The sequence below is a fragment of the Ogataea haglerorum genome (genome assembly GCF_019207285.1).
Source record: "Ogataea haglerorum isolate 81-453-3 chromosome Unknown 81-453-3_NODE_8_length_489951_cov_95.815404, whole genome shotgun sequence".
Taxonomy (NCBI): Eukaryota; Fungi; Ascomycota; class Pichiomycetes; order Pichiales; family Pichiaceae; genus Ogataea; species Ogataea haglerorum.
Window position 1 is genome coordinate 126225 of NW_025065158.1, and position 20923 is coordinate 147147.

Genomic DNA, 20923 nt, shown 5'->3' on the forward strand with positions numbered 1-20923 from the left:
TAAATGTATTTATTCTTTGGGGAACACTAAGCAACCTTTTATTAGTGAAATGTGGAAATTAGTTCAATCAGGACTGTCGGTAGTTGCTGGAACCGCCGAACCGGAATTCGGACCGGACTCAATTCATCCAGTCTGTTCCAATCTGTCTGAAGACGAGCCTCTGTACTCTCCTTTGTCACCAAAAGACTTGGAGTATCAAGTGCCGAGCCACACCTGTGTGGAGACCCAGACATTTTACTTCAACGATGGCGTATACGCTGGTTTTGCCCAGGTGATTCACTCGAATTTAGTTGGTTTGCATACAACGGCTCAGTTTACCTTCAAAGTCTTCAAAAAGAGCAAACCTGATGCCTATGTCTGGACCTCCACCAAGTTGGAGAACTTCACGGCTGCCGGTGCCAACTTCTACGCTGATAATCTATCCGTTGAAGTTGATGATGCGCATAAAGTTTACCGTATCAAATCATCCGTTAATCCTGCAAGCATTGTTGACTTGACTTTCGAGCTTATTGGCGAAAGCGTGAAATTCGGAAAGGACGGTACCACCTACTATGGGACGGATCTTGCCAGGCCATGGGGAGCAATGAGGCACATCTTCTGGCCTCGTTGCAAAGCCTCCGGAACTCTCAAGCTGGAAGGAAACCAGCAATTTGAACAGGATGTCACTCTGAACTCGGGACTCGGAATGTATGTTATGGCTCTTCAAGGCATGAAGCCACATCATGCTGCCGCGGCATGGAATTTCTTGAACTACCAGTCCGAGAACTATTCAGTCGTCGTGATGGAGTTCACCACTCCTAAATCGTACAATACTACCACTGTTAATGTTGGCATTGTTACAGACAAGGATGGAAAAATCCTTCTGGGATCGATTGACAACACGACGAAGCATCTCAAGACATACACAGACACTGTTTCTGGCTGGAACGTTCCTGAAGAAATCGAGTTTACTCTGAGGGGAAAGGACCTAGAAGTTCAGGTTTCAGGTGCCCTTACGCACTTGATTGAGCGTGTCGATGTCATGAATGAGCTGCCTCAATTTGTGAAGAACATTGCTAGCGGAGTGGCCGGCACAAAGCCCTACATCTTCCAGTTTAGCAACGAACTTGATTTCAAACTCATTAAAGATGGAAAGGTTGAAAGCGCTGAAACAGGCTACGGATACACCGAGACAACGTTCATCAGCGATGTCATTAAACCATCAAACTAAGCAACTGCGTTATCACTTATAATGCGTTTAATTAATGTAATGAGGTTAATAATATGCTATATTGCAATGTAGGGGTGTCCTGCAAAAGAAACAACTCTCCCGTCCGAACGGAGGCTCCTTACAGGCGTCTATTATTTTCTTCCGGTTTGCGGGATGTGTCTCGCTCAATCGGATCCTAAATAAATATAGGGGAAAGCGATAAGACAAATCTTAACAATTGTTAGCAATTTGATTCATAGAAACTCTTTCTCAATCCTTTTGGTACTGCTCGATATCCATTAACTAAGTGGAAAGTCAAATAGGGGAAACTCTACAGAGAAAATGGCCTCAAATTCAGTTTCGTTCGTGGCTAATCCGCAAACTCCTAACAAGCCCAAATACACTTCGAACGAGCGATCCTCCGTATCTTCCACGTCGTCTTTGCTTTCAGCGGGCTCGCCATTGTTGAACCAGAACATGGACCTAGCGCGGCTGGGTTCATTGCCTTTCCGTTCTGGAAATTCCAGGGGTAAGACACAAAATGTTAAGTTCTTTAGAACGCGCTCCTCACGGGCCTCTAACTTGGAACCCGATGATGCCTACGATATCAGCACTATTGATCAGGAGGGCATGGGCTCTCAATATCGCGAGAGTTTTTCCTCCGGCGGTCTAGACTCGTCTAGTGAGTGGATCCTATTTTCTCCGGGCCCTTCAGAAACGGGAAAGCCCGCAGAGGATCCTTATTACGACGACGTTTTGAGCACGTCTCTAGAGAAGACCTCTACACAGGATGCGAACGAGGAAAGCTTCGTTAATGTACAAGATGAAGCGGACGATGACGACTCTCTGATCGAAGATCTTCAAGAACACATTAATTTTGACATACCGTATAGAAAGGAGGATTTAAATTCTCGGATCGACAGCTGGCGCAAACAGCAAGTCTCCATCCTTCTCAAGGACCTTGCTGGAGACCAGAGTGAACTGGATGATGACACAATCGAGCTCATTAAGGCCTGGGGAATTGACGACACTGGGCCGGGAGATATCTACCAGAACATATGGTTAAAGCAAACACCTGTCATTGATACGCATTACGGTGATGGTATACTAAAGAGCTATTCAAAGGAGGATCTCAAGGTACTTAGGCAAATATTGGTGAAGCTTTCTGACTCTCTGAGGAGGACCGTCAAGTCTAGATACGTCAAGCCACAGTTAAGCCAGGCGCCAACGAGAACAACTTCGATGGCGACAATCACCGAAGCTTACACAAACACAGCCAAGAAACGGGATCCTGACCAGTTCATGAACAACAAGAGTCTTCAAAAGTACATACCCTACTTTTTGAAAAACCTCATCATCACTTCAGACTTGCTGCCACAGTTCGAGAACTTTGATGTCGATGACGCAAGCGAAGACGAGCGACAGAAAATAATCACAGACGATGGACCTATGGCACCCTATGTTGCTGCTCGTAAAGAGAGTATAATATCTAATTTTTCGGAGGGAGTCAGAATGCAGGCAATTGATGGTGGTCGTCGGAGAAGCAAAGGGCTTGCCAGACGCAACAGCAGCGATAATTTTTGGGACGCGTCTGACCTGAAGAGTGTCAATTCAAGTATATTGACGTACTCTACAGGCAGCATTGTAGGCTTTTAGTTAATATGTAAAGTACATGTTTGGGAATAAATAAGCACAGCTTACACAGCTTTCATACTAAACTTTGCCAATTTGTAACGCGCAAGCACAAAAAGCAAAGTAGCGGAACATGATCCTGCTCCTGCAAAACCAACCATACCGTCATACCCAGCAGCGGTATTTGTGATTGCGATACCGATAGGAATGCAGATCAAATTGCCGAAGCTGACAAAGAAATATGCTGTGCCGTATCTTTTTCCGAAATCTCTAGGATTTGAGATCTGAGACGTGCACAGTGGAGTCAGCGCAAGTGTTCCTGCCGTAGCAAACCCATATATGATACAGAAAATAAAAAATAAGGGCTTGATATGGCCAAATGGCAGCCAGAAAACCAGAATTGAGAGCGCTTGGATGGCTGATACTGCCACCATTAAGTTGAACTTCCCGTAACTATCAGAGAGATGCGAAGGGAGGTATCTTCCAAAAACGCCAGCGGCATTGACCACCGTCAGCGCAATCAGCGACAACGACTCGGAATAACCGTTGTTTAGGGCGTAGGATGGAATGTACGTGAAGCACAAAATTAGTGAGAATTCGTTCATGAAAAGGCCCCCAACAAGAAGTAAATAGACAGGGTCCTTCAGAGTCTTGAAATCAATGCTATGTTTCACTCTATCCCAAACCTGCGAACTGCCATGGTTTTTCGAGTCCCTATCAATTTCGTCGAGACGGTCATCGATCAACAAACAACTCACGGTCAGCAGTCCAATAAAAATGAAAGAAAGCACTCTCATAGTCCATGTGAAGCCAATCTTGGGATAGAGAGAATTACAGACCAGAGGCCATACTACTCCTCCAATGCTGGCTCCGGGCATAGCGATGCCTAGGGCTAACCCTCGTTTTTTGCGGAAGAAATGAGCTATACAACTGACCATCGGTGCCATAAGCAATGCGCAGCCCACCCCACAGCAAATGCCAAACGACAGGATAAATTGCCAAACTTGTGTGCAGTTGGCTGTCGCCAAGAGACCAGCACAGACTAGTAAGGCACCCGGAATGGCCACTTTTTTCGCTCCAAAGGTGTCAAATAGAGCACCGGAGAAAAGATTGCAGCCAAAAGTCAGGAAGGTGTAGATGGCAAAGATCCACGATATAGTGGTAGTTGGGGTTGTTTTGAGTGTATTTTTCTCAAGATACGACTCGATCGCACCCGTCGAATTCATCAGTCCAAAGGAACAGATAAGCCCCACTAGTGAAGCAAACACCGCGGAGTATGCCTTGAATCCCCCATCTGGATAGTAGATGCTTTCACTGGAGTCCTCCTGAGATAACTCGTGGGAATTTTCCTGGGTATTCTCTTCAAATGATTTATTGCCTAGATTAGGGTTTCGGGACTGGAATGCCGACGAAGACCCAATTGGCCGTTCGTCTAGCCTTGAGTGTGTCCCATCAAGATTCTCAAGCTCTACAGACTCTTTTCTATCTCGAGTTTCATGAGCAGGGAACATGAAGAGCACAACTTGCGATAAGAAATCTTTTAGGAAATTGGCGATTTTTTTATTAATACATCTATGTCATGTCCACGTCCCGCGGAGCAGACTCCGTGATCTGACCAGCATCCTCATCAGGATCAATTTCGTCCAGATAACTTAGGTCTTCGCTATCGCGGTACTCATTCATGGTGGACTTCAGAGTTTCTCTTGCCTCATCGAACTCCATGCTGATATCTCCATGGTCAAACTCGTATTCTCCCCGGCTATAATTATTGAGAAAAGCTCCCCTGCTTTTCAGCTGATCGTATTCGCTTAGAGTCTTCTTGAGGAGCTTCAAAATGGACGTGGAGTTTGCCAACATCAGACCGCTGACCTGCTTGTGGGATTTGTTCAGGAATGGTGACTTCTTTCCCAAAGCCATGTGGATAGCCGATGAGCTCCAGGGCACGTAATTTATCCGCGTGCGAGCTTTCACAAGCGCCTTTTGTACATCTGATTGCTCTATCTCTCCAATAATAATGTCCAGTACCGAGAGATTCATTCCTGTGTCGCTGCAGCTGCACATTCTGAGCTTCTTGTCCAGCACTTCCAAAATTACATCGTACGCCGTGCTACGTCTAATTTCGTGTGCATTGGAGACGTAGTCGCTCGTAAAAGGAGTGTAGCTGGCTATCAGAAAATGCAAGTCTGGTGTAGGTATCAATGTGGAGAGTATACTCGTCAACGAGTTGTACGAATAACCTGGAAATCGCAGCGTATTCGTTGCAGCAGACATCACTGTGGAGATAAGCTTGTTAGTGTCTGTGTACGAGGGACTTGAAACCTGCAAGTTCGTGGACGCTATCGACATTAGCGCGTTGTTGTCGAACACGACATTAGCGTCAGAATTCTCAATTAGCCGTTTCAAAGTGAGAACTGTGTTATACGGTTGGACCACAACCTCAGAAGCTCCAAAAACGGAGTATGTCTGGACCAACTTTTTGGGAAAACGATCGCTGAGCTCCTGCAAGAAAAAGGACCCGATTCCTGATCCTGTTCCTCCGGCAACTGAGTGGATTAGCTGGAAACCTTCAAAAGAGTCGCACGCGTCGATCTCCCTATTGACCATATCTAGAAACTCTTCCTCGTGTCTTTGCGCATGGTGATACCCCTCCGCCCATTTGTTTCCCGCCCCTCCGCCTTCTGGGGCAACGTAGATGTTCTTGGGGTTAAATAGACTGCCGGAGTTGCTGCGAATATTATTTATCACTCTTGGTTCCATATCTATAAGAATTGCGCGAGGGGTGTATCTGTTATTATCATTGCGTTGGAAGAAGATGTCTGTTTGATCCTCTCTGTATAAATTATGTGTTTCTGGGGATGTTGTCCCATCGGGTAGTATTCCGTGTTCACTGCATATCTGGCTCCAAAACTGCTCACCAACCTGGTTACCACATTGACCTAGGGCATTAGTCTTTTAGAGCAGCCGCAATTCTACTTACCTGCTTGCAAAGTGATTATTTCACCGGGCATGGTGTATAGTCTTGTTTGTTTGTTTCGATAATTATTTTGCGCGTCGCGAAATCTTGCCAGGGCTCCAAACTAAGATCTATTTTCCACAGCTCAATTTCCTGACAAAAGCATGCATTGGACCCCTTTCGTATTAATCCTGCTGTCTTTGCTACCTGTGGAGGCAGTGAAGTCATTCCTGTTCAAGAAATGCAGTGAGTCCGGATTTTGTTCCAGAAACAGACATTTTGCAGCTGAGGTCGAGAAGCTGGGAGCGGAGTACGATTCAAGGTACTCTGTCGATCTGGAGTCGCTCAAGATCGACTCCTCAGCGGGAGATCTGCATGCCACACTACTGAAAATGCTCAATGATGGATCTTTCGTGTCATTGGATATGAACATAAGCGTGCTGGAGGACGACAATCTGCGGTTACAGATTGACGAGGCGGAGAGAAAACCCGTTGTCGACCATGTGACCGCTCGCCGGTTCAACGAGACGGCTAAATGGGCACTAGCTGACCAACCTCACTTGCAATCATTCAGGCATTCGGTGGACTCTGAGAAAATCACCCTTGAATTCCACGAGTACCGTGCCGAGATTGAGCTCCACCCGTTCAAGATCACGTTTCTGCGTGACGGAAGAGCTCAATTGGTCCTTAATGACCGAAATCTCTTGAATATCGAGCACTACAGAACAAGGGAGCAGGAGAACGCAGAAAATTCTATTCACGTGGCTCCAGAGGAGTCTACTTTTGATGCCTACACAGACAGCTTCAAAGATTCTAAAGACGACAAGCTGCCGCTGGGCCCAGAATCTGTTGCCCTGGACGTCTCTTTCCTTGGTGCGAAAGCTGTTTATGGTATCCCTGAGCATGCGGACTCCTTCGCACTGAAAGACACGACCGACACAGAACCTTACAGGCTGTACAATGTGGATATTTTCGAGTACGAAACACAAAGCAAATACCCAATGTACGGCTCGATTCCGTACATGATTGGTCTTGGCGAAACAGGAAGCGCTGGCGTATTCTGGCTCAACAGTGCGGACACCAACATTGACATCAAGAAATCGGAAAGTCAGATCCAGACCCACTGGATTTCGGAAAGCGGAATTTTGGACATTATCCTTTTTGCTAAGAAAACCCCGACCGAGGTTGTGCAGTCTTACAGCAAGCTCACGGGCCACTCCGCCCTACCAAACATTTTCTCTCTTGGATATCACCAGTGTCGCTGGAACTATAATGACGAGGAGGATGTTCTGGACATCACGGCCAAATTCGACGAGTTTCTGATTCCGTTTGATGCCATATGGCTGGATATCGAGTACACGGACGACAAGAAATATTTCACGTGGAAAAAGGAGCTATTCCCAGACCCTGAGCGCATGATGGGCAAACTGGACGAGACAGGACGAACCCTGATTGTAATCATTGACCCCCATCTCAAAGTTGGCTACGATGTCAGCGACGCGGTTGTTGACAAGAAACTAGGTATCCGCAAAAACGACGGCTCGGAGTTGTACCACGGACACTCGTGGCCAGGCGAGTCTGTGTGGATCGATGGCATGAACCCGGCCGCACAGCCGTTTTGGGATAGCTTATTTGCCAATGGGTCGCGCCTGCTAGGGTATGCTACCAACGCTCATCTTTGGAACGACATGAACGAACCGTCGATTTTCAACGGCCCAGAAACTACTGCTCCTCGGGACCTAATCCACTACGGTGACTGGGAGCACCGGTCGGTCCACAACGTGTGGGGACTTACTTTCCATCAGATGACATACAATGCCCTCATAAAGCGGAACCCTAAACAGCGGCCGTTCATTTTAACCAGATCATTCTATGCGGGCTCCCAGCGCACCGCTGCCATGTGGACAGGAGACAACATGGCCAAATGGGAATATATGCGTGAGAGCATTCCAATGGTGCTCACCATGAACGCTGTGGGCTTTCCGTTTGCGGGGGCAGACATCGCCGGATTTTTTGGCAATCCGGATAAAGAAATGCAGGTCAGATGGTATCAAACAGGCATTTGGTATCCGTTTTTCCGTGCTCATGCTCACATTGACTCTCGCAGACGGGAGCCATGGGTTGCCGGCGAGCCATATACGGGTATGATGCGAGACGCGATCAAACTAAGATACAGACTGCTGCCATTGTTCTATACGCAATTCTACAAGCATTCCGTCTCTGGAACTCCCGTGGTGAGTTCTCTCGCATTTGACAGCCCTGAGAACCCAGACGTGTACGCCATCGACGACCAGTTCTTTGTTGGGCCGCTGTTGGTGAAGCCTGTCACCAGCCCAGACACACATTCCGTGAGACTTTACCTGCCAGACGACAAGCCATACTACGATTTTGAGTCGTTTGAGAAAATTAGCGGGAAGGGCTACCATGAGGTGGAAGCTCCGCTAGAAAAGGTGCCTGTCTTTCTTCGCGGTGGCTCGATTATGCCTTCCAAGGAACGGTACAGACGCTCGTCCAGACTGATGAAAAACGATCCATACACGTTGTATATTGCTGAAGACGAGGGCAGAGCCACAGGCGAGCTATATGTTGACGACGGCGAGACGTTTGCCTATCGGGAGGGAGAACAGGTATTTGCCCGGTTTGAGCTGGAAGGAACCAAAATCACGTCTACCGTTGAGAGTACGTACAACACGGACGTGAGGATCGAGCGAATCGTTCTTCTAGGCGGCCCCCGGGCCACGACAGCCACTATCGAACAGGACGGACAAAAATGGACAGCTGAAGTTCTCGACCAGGGTACTCACGTAGTAGTGAGAAACCCTAGACCTCTCGTTGCCAAGGACTGGACCATTTATCTGAGCTAGACTAGTGGCACGCAACCGACCCAGGAAAAGCAGCTCCATTGTCTGTGAACCCGAAAACGTATCTTCCAGCGATGCTGCCGAGTACCACCGCAGCCATCAGCCACACATTGAACGTCATGAATATCAACATGATCATAAACGAATATAGCACAGACACACCGTAAAGAACCGAGCTTTTGACCTTGTAATTCTGCAGCGCCTTGCCGGAAAGCGAGGGCTGTTTATATGTGCGGGACTCCCAGCGAGCGGTCCAGTTCTTGAGCAACTCATATCCAGCCGATAAGGCAAACACCGCAATAAGAGAGAGGACCAATGACTGCGCGGAGGTGATCATCCAAGACGAGGAAAGCACACAGACATTTTTGTAGTCTGTGGTGAGCGTCATGGACATCTTACACATGGGCATTGGGTCCATGGGATCCATCATATGGTGAGAATGGTCCATAATAAATTTATATAATTTATTTATGATTTTTATTTGCTCATTCTTCTATGTGTATACACCCTCTACGTATTCCTGCAGCGTCTTATCATTGACCGTGTAGCGCACGTGCGTTTCTATTGGCTCAATGGCAATCGACTCCGGGAACTGGTTCAGCTCCAGTGGGTGCAAGCTTGGCGATTGTTCTTTAGCAGCTTCTATCTCGAACATCAGCAGAAACTTGCAAATCAGTACATACAGTTCTTTGAAGGCCAAGTTGTTGCCAAGACACATGCGCGATCCCACACCAAAGGAGAAATGTCTTAGGTTTGTGTCCACGGTTCCCGTTTCTGGGTCCAGCCATCTTTCAGGAATGAATTCCATAGGCTTGAAAAACCGCGTTCTGTCGTGGTTGCCAGCCCAGGCGTTCATAAACAGTGTGGTGCCTCGTGGAATCACCGCATCGCCTACGACAATGTCTCTAGTCGTTTCTCGGGGTAACGACATGGGCAAAACCGTGAAAAGCCGCAAGGTCTCCTTGACGATGGCCACCACATACGGACACAAAACGTCTGCGTGGCATTTATTCCATGCCTCTATGGAATTATTGTTGTAGCATTCCAGAAGCTTAGCACGTGCGTTGGCCCGTATGTGTGGTGACTCGCTGAGCTGCATCATGGCGTACTGGAAGTTCAGCGGAGTGTTGTCCAGGCCAGCACTGACCATTGTCAAACATATGCTACCAAGCTGGCTCCCGTTTAGCAGTTCCTGGTCGTTGTTTTTGACATAGTTGAAGATTAGACTTCGGCGCACGTATTCATCTGGCATGTCTAGACGCGAGGTTGTGAATTGGCTGAACTTGTACAGATAACTGTTTCTTCGATGGTACAGTTCCCTGGCAAATTTTGACTTGCCGTGAAAAATGTCAAACACCAGACGGAGATACCAGGGCAGATAGTCCTGGACGTTCTGGATGTGTGAGCGGATTTTTGTGATGTAGTTCTCAACATAGACCATTTCGTCCGCCAGCTCTTGCTCGTCCCTGTTCGCACGAGCGTTTATTTCGTAGCCGTAGGTTAGAATCAATGCCACCCCCAAATGGAAGTACTGACAGTCTCTCGTGATATCCATCTCCACAATGTCATCTGTCGTTCTAGACAGCATGTATCGCACGAGCTTTGTGGCTTCCTTGTCGATGATGCTGGAATTGTATTTTCTGTTGCTCGACTCGTTCAGTAGCTTGCTGGACATGTATTTCCGGCTTTTGAGGTACGATTCCCCAAAAGGGGTAGTCCCCACGGTGAATACCTTGGACTGGGACAAGACGCCGTGAAATGTGTGCAGAATCGGCCGCGAGTTGTTATTTCGAATGTTGTGGTAGCACCAAAGCTGAAGAATGGAATCGTAAGAGTTGGCTACCACAACGGTCCTGGTCCCCAGTCGGACTTGAAACACATCTCCGTGTTTTTGGGCTAGCTCCGCAAACCTGGAGCACGGCGACTGTGTGTAGTTGTGGGCTTGAGGGAAAAGTATGGAGAGGTTTCCCCAAAAGGGGATCATCCAGGGGACGGACGGGAGATTTTTGATTCTATGCGGGCGAATATATATGTAATCGGCAGCCACGAGTGCCAAAAGTAGCAGTGCGGCGATGAGTGAGAGTTCAAGCTGAGACATGTGCATAAGAAGTGCGTTTGCTATGCGGGAGATGGCCGGTATCAAGAGATCCATAGAGGTCTTGTAGTCCATTGAAATAAATACAGGCAAAGGATTTTATTCTGGGCGGCACGCTATTTTACATCTTTAGTCTGCCACCCATGCAGAATAAGGTTCTCTGTGGGGAAGGACAATGCTGCAAATAACGCACGGTGACACAATAATTTGACACAAGGTTCAGAGAAGGGCTTTCGCATCAGAGTTGGGTGTTTGACCACAATGCTCGTGAGTAAAATATTTTTCCTATCTTGCTATGATCCTTGCTCAGAGCTAAGTTGTAAATAAATATTTTTTTGTTTATCTTCAAATGTCCACCGCAGGGGAGTTAGAGCAGTCGCTGCAGAGCTACGAACAGCTCAAAGAGAAAATGCAGATGCTCAAGACGCGTTTGTCAGAGTACTTAGAATCCGTGCAAGCAGACCTGCTCGCCAAGAAACGCAATTACGAAACGTCTATGATCCATCTCCAGGAAAAAGAACGAGACCTGAACACGAAACTCCGCACATACGAGGGCCTCCATAACGAGCTTCTGGAGGAGCTGAACCGGCTGATATCCGATCGAGACGCGTCGATGTCACGCGTACAGCAACTGAAGATCCAGGAGGAGAAACTGCTGAGAGAAAAGAAGGAGCACGAGAACAAGATCCAGGCGATAAATGACGAATTGGAGGACAGCATGAAAGCTATCAGTGAGCGGGAAACATTCATAACCAAACAAAGCGACCTTATAGAGGATAAGGCGTTCCAGTTGGAGCAGCTTTTGGGACTACGTATGGAGAATGCTGGTCGCGATAATCAGATACTGTTTGTGTTCCGCAACGTGGACAGCAGAGACTACTCTCGCGAGGTCTCGTTTGTCTTCGATCCCGAAAAATACTCGATAGTTGAGACTGACCCTGTGCTGGACCCAGGAACAGTGAAGAGTGTGATGGACGATTTTCTCAGGCACCAGGAGATCGGTTATCTGTGGAGAGACATGCGCAGGGAGTTCAAGCGCAAGGTGAGGTCATGAACTATATGAAGGTTAATTGTACTATAGTGTTTGTGGATTGAATATTTAATTAAAATCCTTAAAAAGAATTTCTATGGAATCTGAGAACGGTGACGGTCCGTCCGTGAAGAAAATAAAGACGGAGTCTCCGACGCCGCAGCCAATTCCACAGCTCAACACGCAAGTCTCTGCACAAACAGCAAAGACCACCAAGGGAGTGGACGAAATCGTGGATGGATCAGATTTGCGCAAGTTCCTGAATAAACATTTCACCGAGGAACTCATCAGTGGGCTAAAGTACGTTTGGGACACACATCGGAGCGAGAAGCTGAGTGATGGAGAAGTGCTACAGAAGCTTGGAGAGCGGCTTATCGAGCGCGGGAAACAGAAATCGGAGACAGGCAACTAATTACATATTACTTAAAATTTCTCAGAATTTCGAGACTCCTGGGCCAGCAAGTTGAGGAAGAACCGCGACACGAGCCGGATCAGCTGGATTCTCCAGCCTCTAAAAACGGCCTCGTATCCCTTGTTGATTTCGTCTGTGTCCTCGATCTCCAGAACAACGTTTTCTGCGAACGAGTTGTCGGCGCCATAATCGACAGGTTTCGTACCCGTCACAACGTAGTAGAGAGTTGATAGGTAGCCATAATAGCCGCCAAACTTAATGCATAGTTGATCTGGAGACAGTTTCATCGACTGGGGAAGTGTCGAGCATGTGAGAAGATGGCTGACCTGAGCTCGGTTGTATAGCGTTTCGAAAGGCAATCTGACGAACAGACCCATCACCTTGGATATGAACACCAGCGCGTTGTAAAGGAACATGGAATTGTATTTGTTAACCTGCCATATGACAGTCAGGAAATAGGTTGGATAGTGGATCGTGAATGATCTGACGGCATTGGTGATGATATTTGGTATGATGAGCTCTTTTGGAGGCGTGAGGATGAAGAAACGTGGCAAAGTCCAGATGATCTCTCTAAACGACCGTGGGCCCTTCCCAGAGTTTGTAACAATGAATTTCATTCTGATGAGGTTGAGCTGCGCCAGCAGTAGTCCCGTGACAACGTCGGCACCGACGCTAAAGGCCAGACTCAGACCTGCGTTTGGTGAGTGTATCATGTCCACGTAGAATGGGTCCGGAATGCCTAGCAAGCCCGAGATAAAGCCGCTGACCCACGATCTGATGGTGTACTGGAGCGTACCGATGAGAAACGAGGTGTTGACCGCTTTAAACACTCCTCGAGGGCCCTCTTTGGACACGAGAGCAGAAAGAATGTCCAGAGTGTTGAGTGAAACAGGCTCTATCTTGTCAACCATCACTTTTCTCGGCAGGTTGGTTGAATGGCTGAGTCTCGGCGCGCGCTCGATGTGCGATTGTCTCATTTTGCTTGAGTTATCATCTTCCTTGGTGAAATAGTTGTCGTCGTCGTCAGACTCGGAATCATCTTGAATTGCACGGCTGGAGAGCGATATGTGATTCTGAAACGATCCTACCTGCAACAGAGTGGTGGCAATTTCGAAGGGCTGATTGAGCACCAACTTGAAATAATTAGTGGCAAACGAGTGGAGCAACGAAGACACCAATTGCTTCAAATTGTTCCAGTCTAAATACTCCTTGAACTCCAGATCCAAATAGATATTCTTATGGTATGTTGTTGGAGGCCTAGTGACCAGCGGTTTGATAATTTTGCGAGCAGTTCTGCCAGACCCTGAGGAGGACTGGTTAATGAAAGGGAGGTCCAGGGAAATAGACTGGTTGCTTGTGTTGTCTATGATCCCCACATACGGCTTGTACGATATTGGGTAATGGAGATCAAACTCGTTTTTATCCTTATACGGACGCAGAAGTGTTTCGTAAGACTCCTGGAGAGCCATCGGGAATTAATTAAAGTAAAAATAATTGAGGAATTCTTATTTTTGATATTTATGTTTCCTACTCGTCTGCAACCCTCCAGGACTTTAGGACATTGAGGTATTTGTAGTTTGCATTTGGCCCATCCATACCAAATGTGAGAGGCTTAAGGAATATGAACCAGCCAATCACAAGAGCGTAAAGGAAAATGTACAAGGCACCGGCTGCCCAACGGTTCAGTTTCTCCGCCAGCCTATAGACGGTGTAGCAGTAGACAATCATGGCAAAATAGAGCGCTGGAAGGTAGTGGTGAACGTAGGTCACCCTACCCATAATGCAGAACGGAAGATAATGGAGCAGCCATCCCAAGAACGGATACAGACCGCCCATCACAAAGAGATCGGCCTTCTTGGGCTGTCCTTCGAAATCATTGATTTGGCGTTGCCATCTCAGTAGATAGCGCACCACCATAATCACAAAGACAACAATAGCAATCGACGAGGTCCAGGTAGTGGCCGGAGAACCAATAAGGAAGTACTTCACGTTATCGTCGCCCCAGCCGCACAATCTGATACCAACATGAAGTGTAGGCCATTGCCAAGCACTGGAGGCCAGGTCGTCCTGTTTCTCCGGATCCGGCACCAGAGCGTTGTTGGTGGCCATCATGGCGATGTTGAGCTGGATGAAGTCTTTCAAAAATGACGTCTTGGGCAGCTTGAAGTCTTCTGGAGGATTTGGAAGCTCAGGGTTGCTGTGGTTTTCGATGTTCCACCAGGTCCGCTTGTCTCTCTTGAACGGATTGCTAATACACACGACCTCGCCCTGACGGAATCCCCACGGAGGCAGCGCTATTCCGGAAGAAGCCAGGTAGCAGCCCAGAGCCTCGGATCGAAGTCTGAACGAGGTGGTCAATGGGTGTAGTCTAAGCTTGTCCTCTGTTCCGTACTGGTCCACCACTTCGACGACCCAGTTGTCCTTGAAGTCGCCAACTGTCAGGTTTCCGTAGCCAGACACCTCGTAGTAGGATGTCGACACAGGAGCAGGGATCTGGTGTGTGTGCAAGTTTCTGCCGGTCGACTTGTGGATCAGTCTGACCGACATGCCGTCCACGACATAGTGAGGCTCGGTGAACTCGTTTCTGGGGTCTTCTCTCACCAGCTCAAACACCCAGTCGTTGTTCGCATCCTTGTGCGAGTAGGTGGTGACCTGCTGCTGGTTGGAGCCTTCAGGATACGTCTGGACATGAGAGTGAAGAAGGCCGCCAGTGAGACCCTGGTTCTTGATGGTGACGACAGAATTGAGCGTCATGACGTCTCTTGGACCGGATTGCAGTTCCGAGCCGACCAGGTTGGCCTGGAACAGCGAGGACATGTTGGCGTCACCCGGACCCGAGCCGAAAAGCAGATCAAAGTGGACTTTGAAACACACCACAAAGACGGTGAAGGGAACAATGATGAGCGCCACGATTCTGGCAACCCAGTGGTAGAAGTAGCGTTTGAGAGGCATCGTCGTACGTAGCTCGCCAAACTTGATCCACAGGTCCACCATGGTGTACACGCCAACCAGAGCAGTCACAAACAGACCCACCATCTTAACGGAGCAGGTGCAGCCAATACAGATACCCGTCAACAGAAGCCATTTCCACCATTTGCGTGAGAAGGAGTTTGCTTCGTCTCTGTTCTGGTTGTGGAATCTGGCCATGCTGAAGACGGTGGCGACCGTGAAGAACAGAAGCATGGAGTCGAGCAGAATGAAGCGGCCGAGGGTGGTGTATGACGTTTCGAGGGTGACCATCAAGGTGAAGAGCCAAACGGTCTTGAGATCAAAGCCCAGCTCTTTCATGGTGAAATAGGCAAAAGGAACACAAAGAGAGCTGAACGTGGCGTTGAAGAGTCTCATCTTGACGTAATCGATGTACTCAGGGTAGGCCTGACCGGACGGGAAGTCCCAGGACCCGTTATATCCTGCCAAGTACCCGGAGAGTCCCACCAGCATCTTGCCCAATGGGGGGTGAACGTCGTGGTAGAACTCGTGTCTGAGGTAGTAGGAGCCAAATTTGCCAAAGTGGGCCTCATCCCAGACGACGTTGCTGTTGATGCCGATTTTGTACATCCGGACGAAGAACGACACGAAAGTGAAGACAATCGGCGCAACAACAGCTTCGAGCTTGCGCCAATTAACTCCGCTGACAGGAGGCAGCTGTAGCTCTGGAGTCGGGGCAGCCAGCTCCACAAGCTTTTCCTTCACCTCCTGGTCGGAAATAGTGTCTTTTTTGGACTGCATGGGCACCATGGACACTAAGGAAAACAAACGATTTATTCGACGACACGTAAAAATAGCGAAAAATAATTCTATCGAATAATACACTATGTAAGCACCGTGGGTGTTTATTTGACCTGACACCAATTTCCGTCAGTTTGCGTCCCTTTTCTCGTCGGTGCTGGAACTGTCCCCAGACGAGTCTGCAGGATCGACTGACCCCGTGGGCACTCTCCTCAACCTCGGCTCTGTGGGGCCTGGGTAGGACACGTCTATGGAGTTCTGGTGGATACCTGCAATATCGTTAGAGTGGCTGGCGATTTTTGCGGTGATTCCCGCAGCAGACAGCCGTTTGCGCATTGCGTCCATGTCGTCCCTGCTTGAGTTCCTGCTCAGATGGCGGACAATCCGGTCTTTGATAGTTTCCTGGCTCCTGGAAGCGGAATCGGGCTGTGCCTCTGCGTCTGTCCGTGTAGCTCGACGACGCCAGCTGCCGCGGGTCAGCGACAGTCTGAGGTTTGTGCCGTCCTCAGTTGCTTGTGCTATGCTCCGTTCGCGCTCCAAGGGCTCCCCCATGTCATAAACAGGGAACACTCCGCTAGGCGACCGTTCTGCGGTGGACGGAGCATACGGTTGCACCTCTGGCGGGTTGTAATTGATAGTACTGTTGAGCGAGGCGACGGTCGAGTGGCCAGGAGTGCGGACCACCCTGGAGTCCATGTTCAGCTCCGGCTGCTCGTCGCGCTCCTCGTAGTCTGGAAGATGCAGTTGTTTCATGTCCTGTTCGATCACCACGAGATGCAAATACCACGGAATAACCACTCCAAAAAACGACCCGCCGACCATATTCCCCAGCGTAGCAGGAAGAAGCAGCTTCCAGAAGTACCGGCCCCACCCAAACGAGCACTTGTTGAAAAGCCCAGCAGGAATCAGAAACATGTCCGCCACGCAATGGGTGAACCCCATAGACACAAATGTGAAAACCGGAAGGTATATCATTATGAGCTTGACGTGCAGCGGTTTCACCATTATTTGCAAGTAGACAGCGAGACACACAAAGAAGTTCCCAGCAACACCTTTCAAGAACGTCTGCATGAAAGAGAAGGACTCTTTGTCTTCTGCTATTGCACGGGAGCCTGATACGTAGGTTCCTGAGGAAGTGATACCAGAAACATGGCAAAATAAATACACCACGAAAATAGTGGCACCCAAGTTGACCCAGAGCGAAACGAACCAACTCGTGAGCAGGTCCACCACCGACACTGCACCTCGCATCACCCCAACAGAGAAAAATAGCACGTTAGAGTTGAACAGCTCCATACCCATGGAAATGACAAAAAATAGACCGATCGAGTAAACGCTTCCCTGCAACAAACTGACCACCCCGACAAACCCATGATCAACGAGCCCTGGATTCAGTGCCTGCACCATCAGGTCCAGCATTCCTCCGGCGGAAAAGAGAATAGCGCCGATGATCGAGTTGATTACCAGGATGTGCGGCTTCAGTCTGGACTTCTTCATGGCTGTGGCAACTACAGCCAGGGCGGCCTCGTGAACAGTTAGATAGTATGTGTCATCTGCCATCAGCTGTTGTGCGGGATAATTTCGGAGTATAAACGAAATAGCTCGAAGCGTCCCACCCCTTGTGGCTCCTTTTTGAATGCCTGGAATCTGAATCCGTCTTACCCGGTGATAGATGATTGGATGTTTACTGGTTTGGGGTGTGTTTGTAGGGGTGTCGGGTCTTTGGTGTGCATTTCTGCTGGAAATTTTCAACGTTTTTGGGACCACCGTTCGGATAAATTTTTACGTAATACCAAGTCAAAGTCGATCAAGGCACAGTAAACTAAGAACTAAGTATCTTCGCGCGGCAAAGTCAATCTATTTACGTGATCAGCGTCAGAAGCAGCGTGAATATGAGAGTCGATAGGCAGTTGAGCGGGAATATCAGATCTTCGCGTATATGGAAAAAGCACAGATACGACACGAACGGCCACATCATGTAGTAGTATTTGAGCGACTGGATATATGTTGTTCGCAGATGGGCGAAAAGGTCCTGCCGTTCCCAAATGCAGTTATATAAGATGAACAAGAACTGAAAGATGAGCCCACCAAATGTTTGGTCGTACACAAATCTCATAAGTTTGGTGTCCACCTGAGACACCAGAAATTTGATCCATAAAGTGGTAGCTGCTCCGTTGAAAATTCCGTAGACGTAGAATTTGATATGCTTAGATATGCTGATTGTGCGCTGGTAAAACTGGTTCAACGACTGTGCCAGACATGACGTTTGTGCTCCCAGAAGAGCCCCGGCTAATAGCGGATGGTACTCGTTGATGTGATCGTAGTAGAGGTAAATTAGGTACAGCAGAAACACCTGGAGGACGATCACGTAGCTGAAACGCTCGCGTATAGGGTCGTATTTCTCATACTCAGATGCCGCCAGTCTCTTCTCTTCTTTGTGGTAGGGCAGCACTTCTTCGGGCATTGACGTTATCGTGTCTTTTTTCAAAAAATACAATTCCTGTTGCACCGCCGCAAACGAGCGCGTACCAAAATATTTTCCTGGAGCTCGCTCGTTCAGTTCGTAAAATCAGATCATTTTGCGCTATAAAAAGCTTCGTTTTGGAACCATTTTTCTCAATGTACGACGTGATAGTGGTTGGTGCCGGAGTGGTCGGGCCATGCATTGCCACAGTGATGGCTAGGCAAGGCCGCAAGGTTCTGATTGCCGAGCGGGAATGGACAAAGCCAAACAGGATTATCGGAGAGCTGTTGCAACCGGCAGGCCTGAAAGCACTCAAGCAGCTGGGTATGGTCGGTGCGATCAACAATATAGATGCAATCCAGGTCGATGGGTACTATGTCTCGTACTACGGCCGCCATGTGCAGATCACGTACCCCGACAAGAGCGTCCTTGCTGAGATCGACACCGAGCCCGTGCCCGGGGCTTTGAAGCTTGGAAATGAGGACAAGCTGGAGACAGACAGCACTTTGAACATGTCTGAATGGGACCGCACGCCCACAGTCCGCGGAGTCGCCTTCCACCATGGGGACTTCCTCATGAACCTACGGGGTCTGTGCTTGGCAGAGCCGAACGTGACCAAACTGGAGGGCAACGTCACGGAGCTTATCCGCGAAGACGGCAGGGTCGTAGGTGTGAAGGTTGCCGGCAAAGGAGAGTACCGCGCGAAGCTGGTGATATGTTGCGACGGCATCTACTCGAAATTCAGAAAGGAGCTCTACCAGGACAAGCAGCCGGAAATCGAGTCGTATTTCGTGGGTTTGGACCTCGAAGACGCCGAGCTGCCTCTCAAAAATCACGGGCATGTGATACTCGGCAAGCATGCCCCCATTCTGATGTACCAAGTCAGTCCCCGTCACACGCGGATCCTGTGTTCGTACCGAAGCTCCCAGTTACCAAAGCAAAAGGAGGTTCTTGAGTACCTGAGATCGCAGGTGCTTGTGTCCTTGCCTGAAAAGCTGAAACCATCGTTCGAGAAGGCTTTGGGCGCCGAGCAGAACGTGTACAGAAGCATGCCAAATCAGTATTTGACTGCCAAACCAAACACGGTTCCTGGCCTGATCTACGTCGGGGATTCGCTCAACATGAGGCACCCGCTCACGGGCGGGGGCATGACCGTTGGCCTGAACGACGCGGTTCTGCTGTGCAAGCTGCTGGCAGACGTTCCAAGCGACGATTTCCTGGACGAGGGCGTCATGCTAGAAAAAATGCTCACCTTCCATGGCGAACGCAAGCCGCTGGATGCGGTCCTCAACACCCTTTCTATTGCGCTCTACACCTTATTTGCAGCGGAGTCGAGGTACCTCGAGCTTCTGCAACGCGGCTGCTTTGCGTATTTCGAGCTTGGAGGCAAGTGTATCTCGGAGCCTGTTGGGCTCTTATCCGGCATGCTGCAGTCGCCTGGTATGCTGTTCTACCATTTCTTCAGGGTTGCATTCTACAGCTGCTACCTCAACTTCTGTGACAGAGGCCTTTTGCAAAGTCCGATTGCTCTCTGGGAGAATATCTGCACCCTGTCTATTGCCGCGTGCGTGCTACTGCCCTATCTGATTAAAGAATTAATGTAGATGCTAGAATATAGATGAGACCCATAAAGATGTTGGACCGCAGCGGCGCAACCCTCTGCAGGCGCCAGACGGCTGCTAATTGCATTTTAAAGCGGAAGCGTGCGTCACTTTTATTAGCACACGAACCTGCCATAGCTTATTTTGTGCAATCTCGGAGTACATAAATGGCAGGGTCTGCCCAAGATCAGCAAAAACTAACCTACCGAAAATGGCTTGCTCCTGTTGCCCAAAAAACTCCGACTGTGCTACCGAGTGTGCTTGCGATAAGTGCAAGAACGGCCAGTCTGCTGACAGCTCGTGCTCCTGTCGCTTGTGCTCGTGCAAAGAGAACTGCAAATGCACCGATTGCAAGGTGTGCCAGGCAAAACACTAGGCGTGGGCGCGATGTTACGTATGATAGCTGAATTTATGGCTTTCTATTTCATTACCTACGGACTTGCTACTCCGTAGTCGTAGACGAGATTTCGGATAGCATCCGGGCTTTGCGCATGCGCTATTTTCGCCGGACTACGTAAGCTGCGCACACGGCTAATAAAAATCAATTGCCTACGATAAGCTTGGATACCCGGATATCCGATCATGCATTTTCGTCGTATAAATCATGCAATTGTAATAAGGAATGCAAAACCGGCCGGAGGCTGTGCTACTCGAAAATTATTTTATTTAGCGGAGACCCTAAATTACCTCGAATAAAATGCCTTGTTCGTGTTCATCTACTAAGGACTGTGTCTGCGAAGCAGGATGCTCGTGTTCTCACTGCCAAGACAAGAAGCCAGAAGCTGTGTGCTCCTGCGGAAAGTGCGCTTGCAAGGACGACTGCAAGTGCACTGACTGCAAGACCTGCGAGGAGAAGAAGTGAACGGTTTGCCCTTGAAAAAAGGATATGCTAGTGTTGACCTTTGCTGGTGCTATGTATATAGATACTGTGAATATGGCTAAGCATTATCGCTCATT

The 20923-nt window shown here is 48.7% G+C and overlaps 14 protein-coding genes across 14 annotated transcripts; 7 read left to right on the forward strand and 7 right to left on the reverse strand.

Annotated features, from left to right (window-relative positions):
* Positions 1-49: 49 nt before the first annotated feature.
* KL911_003069 (uncharacterized protein) lies at positions 50-1210 on the forward strand (the record flags this gene model as incomplete). The annotated part of the gene is made up of 1 exon (XM_043198208.1): positions 50-1210. One exon carries the CDS (start codon positions 50-52, stop codon positions 1208-1210), a length of 1161 nt encoding a protein of 386 aa, XP_043054020.1.
* Positions 1211-1531: 321 nt separating this feature from the next.
* KL911_003070 (uncharacterized protein) lies at positions 1532-2845 on the forward strand (the record flags this gene model as incomplete). Its single annotated transcript, XM_043198210.1, has 1 exon — positions 1532-2845. The coding sequence occupies one exon, from the start codon at positions 1532-1534 to the stop codon at positions 2843-2845; it is 1314 nt and encodes a 437-aa protein (XP_043054021.1).
* Positions 2846-2886: 41 nt separating this feature from the next.
* KL911_003071 (uncharacterized protein) lies at positions 2887-4332 on the reverse strand (the record flags this gene model as incomplete). Its single annotated transcript, XM_043198211.1, has 1 exon — positions 2887-4332. One exon carries the CDS (start codon positions 4330-4332, stop codon positions 2887-2889), a length of 1446 nt encoding a protein of 481 aa, XP_043054022.1.
* Positions 4333-4393: 61 nt separating this feature from the next.
* On the reverse strand, positions 4394-5578 carry KL911_003072 (uncharacterized protein; the record flags this gene model as incomplete). Its single annotated transcript, XM_043198212.1, has 1 exon — positions 4394-5578. One exon carries the CDS (start codon positions 5576-5578, stop codon positions 4394-4396), a length of 1185 nt encoding a protein of 394 aa, XP_043054023.1.
* Positions 5579-5938: 360 nt separating this feature from the next.
* KL911_003073 (uncharacterized protein) lies at positions 5939-8638 on the forward strand (the record flags this gene model as incomplete). Its single annotated transcript, XM_043198213.1, has 1 exon — positions 5939-8638. One exon carries the CDS (start codon positions 5939-5941, stop codon positions 8636-8638), a length of 2700 nt encoding a protein of 899 aa, XP_043054024.1.
* A 1-nt stretch (position 8639) lies between these two features.
* Positions 8640-9065, reverse strand: KL911_003074 (uncharacterized protein; the record flags this gene model as incomplete). Its single annotated transcript, XM_043198214.1, has 1 exon — positions 8640-9065. One exon carries the CDS (start codon positions 9063-9065, stop codon positions 8640-8642), a length of 426 nt encoding a protein of 141 aa, XP_043054025.1.
* Positions 9066-9128: 63 nt separating this feature from the next.
* Positions 9129-10787, reverse strand: KL911_003075 (uncharacterized protein; the record flags this gene model as incomplete). The annotated part of the gene is made up of 1 exon (XM_043198215.1): positions 9129-10787. One exon carries the CDS (start codon positions 10785-10787, stop codon positions 9129-9131), a length of 1659 nt encoding a protein of 552 aa, XP_043054026.1.
* A 292-nt stretch (positions 10788-11079) lies between these two features.
* Positions 11080-11784, forward strand: KL911_003076 (uncharacterized protein; the record flags this gene model as incomplete). Its single annotated transcript, XM_043198216.1, has 1 exon — positions 11080-11784. One exon carries the CDS (start codon positions 11080-11082, stop codon positions 11782-11784), a length of 705 nt encoding a protein of 234 aa, XP_043054027.1.
* Positions 11785-11857: 73 nt separating this feature from the next.
* Positions 11858-12172, forward strand: KL911_003077 (uncharacterized protein; the record flags this gene model as incomplete). The annotated part of the gene is made up of 1 exon (XM_043198217.1): positions 11858-12172. The coding sequence occupies one exon, from the start codon at positions 11858-11860 to the stop codon at positions 12170-12172; it is 315 nt and encodes a 104-aa protein (XP_043054028.1).
* An 11-nt stretch (positions 12173-12183) lies between these two features.
* KL911_003078 (uncharacterized protein) lies at positions 12184-13641 on the reverse strand (the record flags this gene model as incomplete). Its single annotated transcript, XM_043198218.1, has 1 exon — positions 12184-13641. The coding sequence occupies one exon, from the start codon at positions 13639-13641 to the stop codon at positions 12184-12186; it is 1458 nt and encodes a 485-aa protein (XP_043054029.1).
* A 58-nt stretch (positions 13642-13699) lies between these two features.
* Positions 13700-15910, reverse strand: KL911_003079 (uncharacterized protein; the record flags this gene model as incomplete). Its single annotated transcript, XM_043198219.1, has 1 exon — positions 13700-15910. One exon carries the CDS (start codon positions 15908-15910, stop codon positions 13700-13702), a length of 2211 nt encoding a protein of 736 aa, XP_043054030.1.
* A 120-nt stretch (positions 15911-16030) lies between these two features.
* Positions 16031-18365, reverse strand: KL911_003080 (uncharacterized protein; the record flags this gene model as incomplete). The annotated part of the gene is made up of 2 exons (XM_043198221.1): positions 16031-17502; positions 17990-18365. The coding sequence occupies 2 exons, from the start codon at positions 18363-18365 to the stop codon at positions 16031-16033; spliced, it is 1848 nt and encodes a 615-aa protein (XP_043054031.1).
* Positions 18366-18520: 155 nt separating this feature from the next.
* On the forward strand, positions 18521-19969 carry KL911_003081 (uncharacterized protein; the record flags this gene model as incomplete). The annotated part of the gene is made up of 1 exon (XM_043198222.1): positions 18521-19969. One exon carries the CDS (start codon positions 18521-18523, stop codon positions 19967-19969), a length of 1449 nt encoding a protein of 482 aa, XP_043054032.1.
* Positions 19970-20133: 164 nt separating this feature from the next.
* KL911_003082 (uncharacterized protein) lies at positions 20134-20859 on the forward strand (the record flags this gene model as incomplete). The annotated part of the gene is made up of 2 exons (XM_043198223.1): positions 20134-20344; positions 20486-20859. The coding sequence occupies 2 exons, from the start codon at positions 20134-20136 to the stop codon at positions 20857-20859; spliced, it is 585 nt and encodes a 194-aa protein (XP_043054033.1).
* Between the last annotated feature and the right edge of the window lie 64 nt (positions 20860-20923).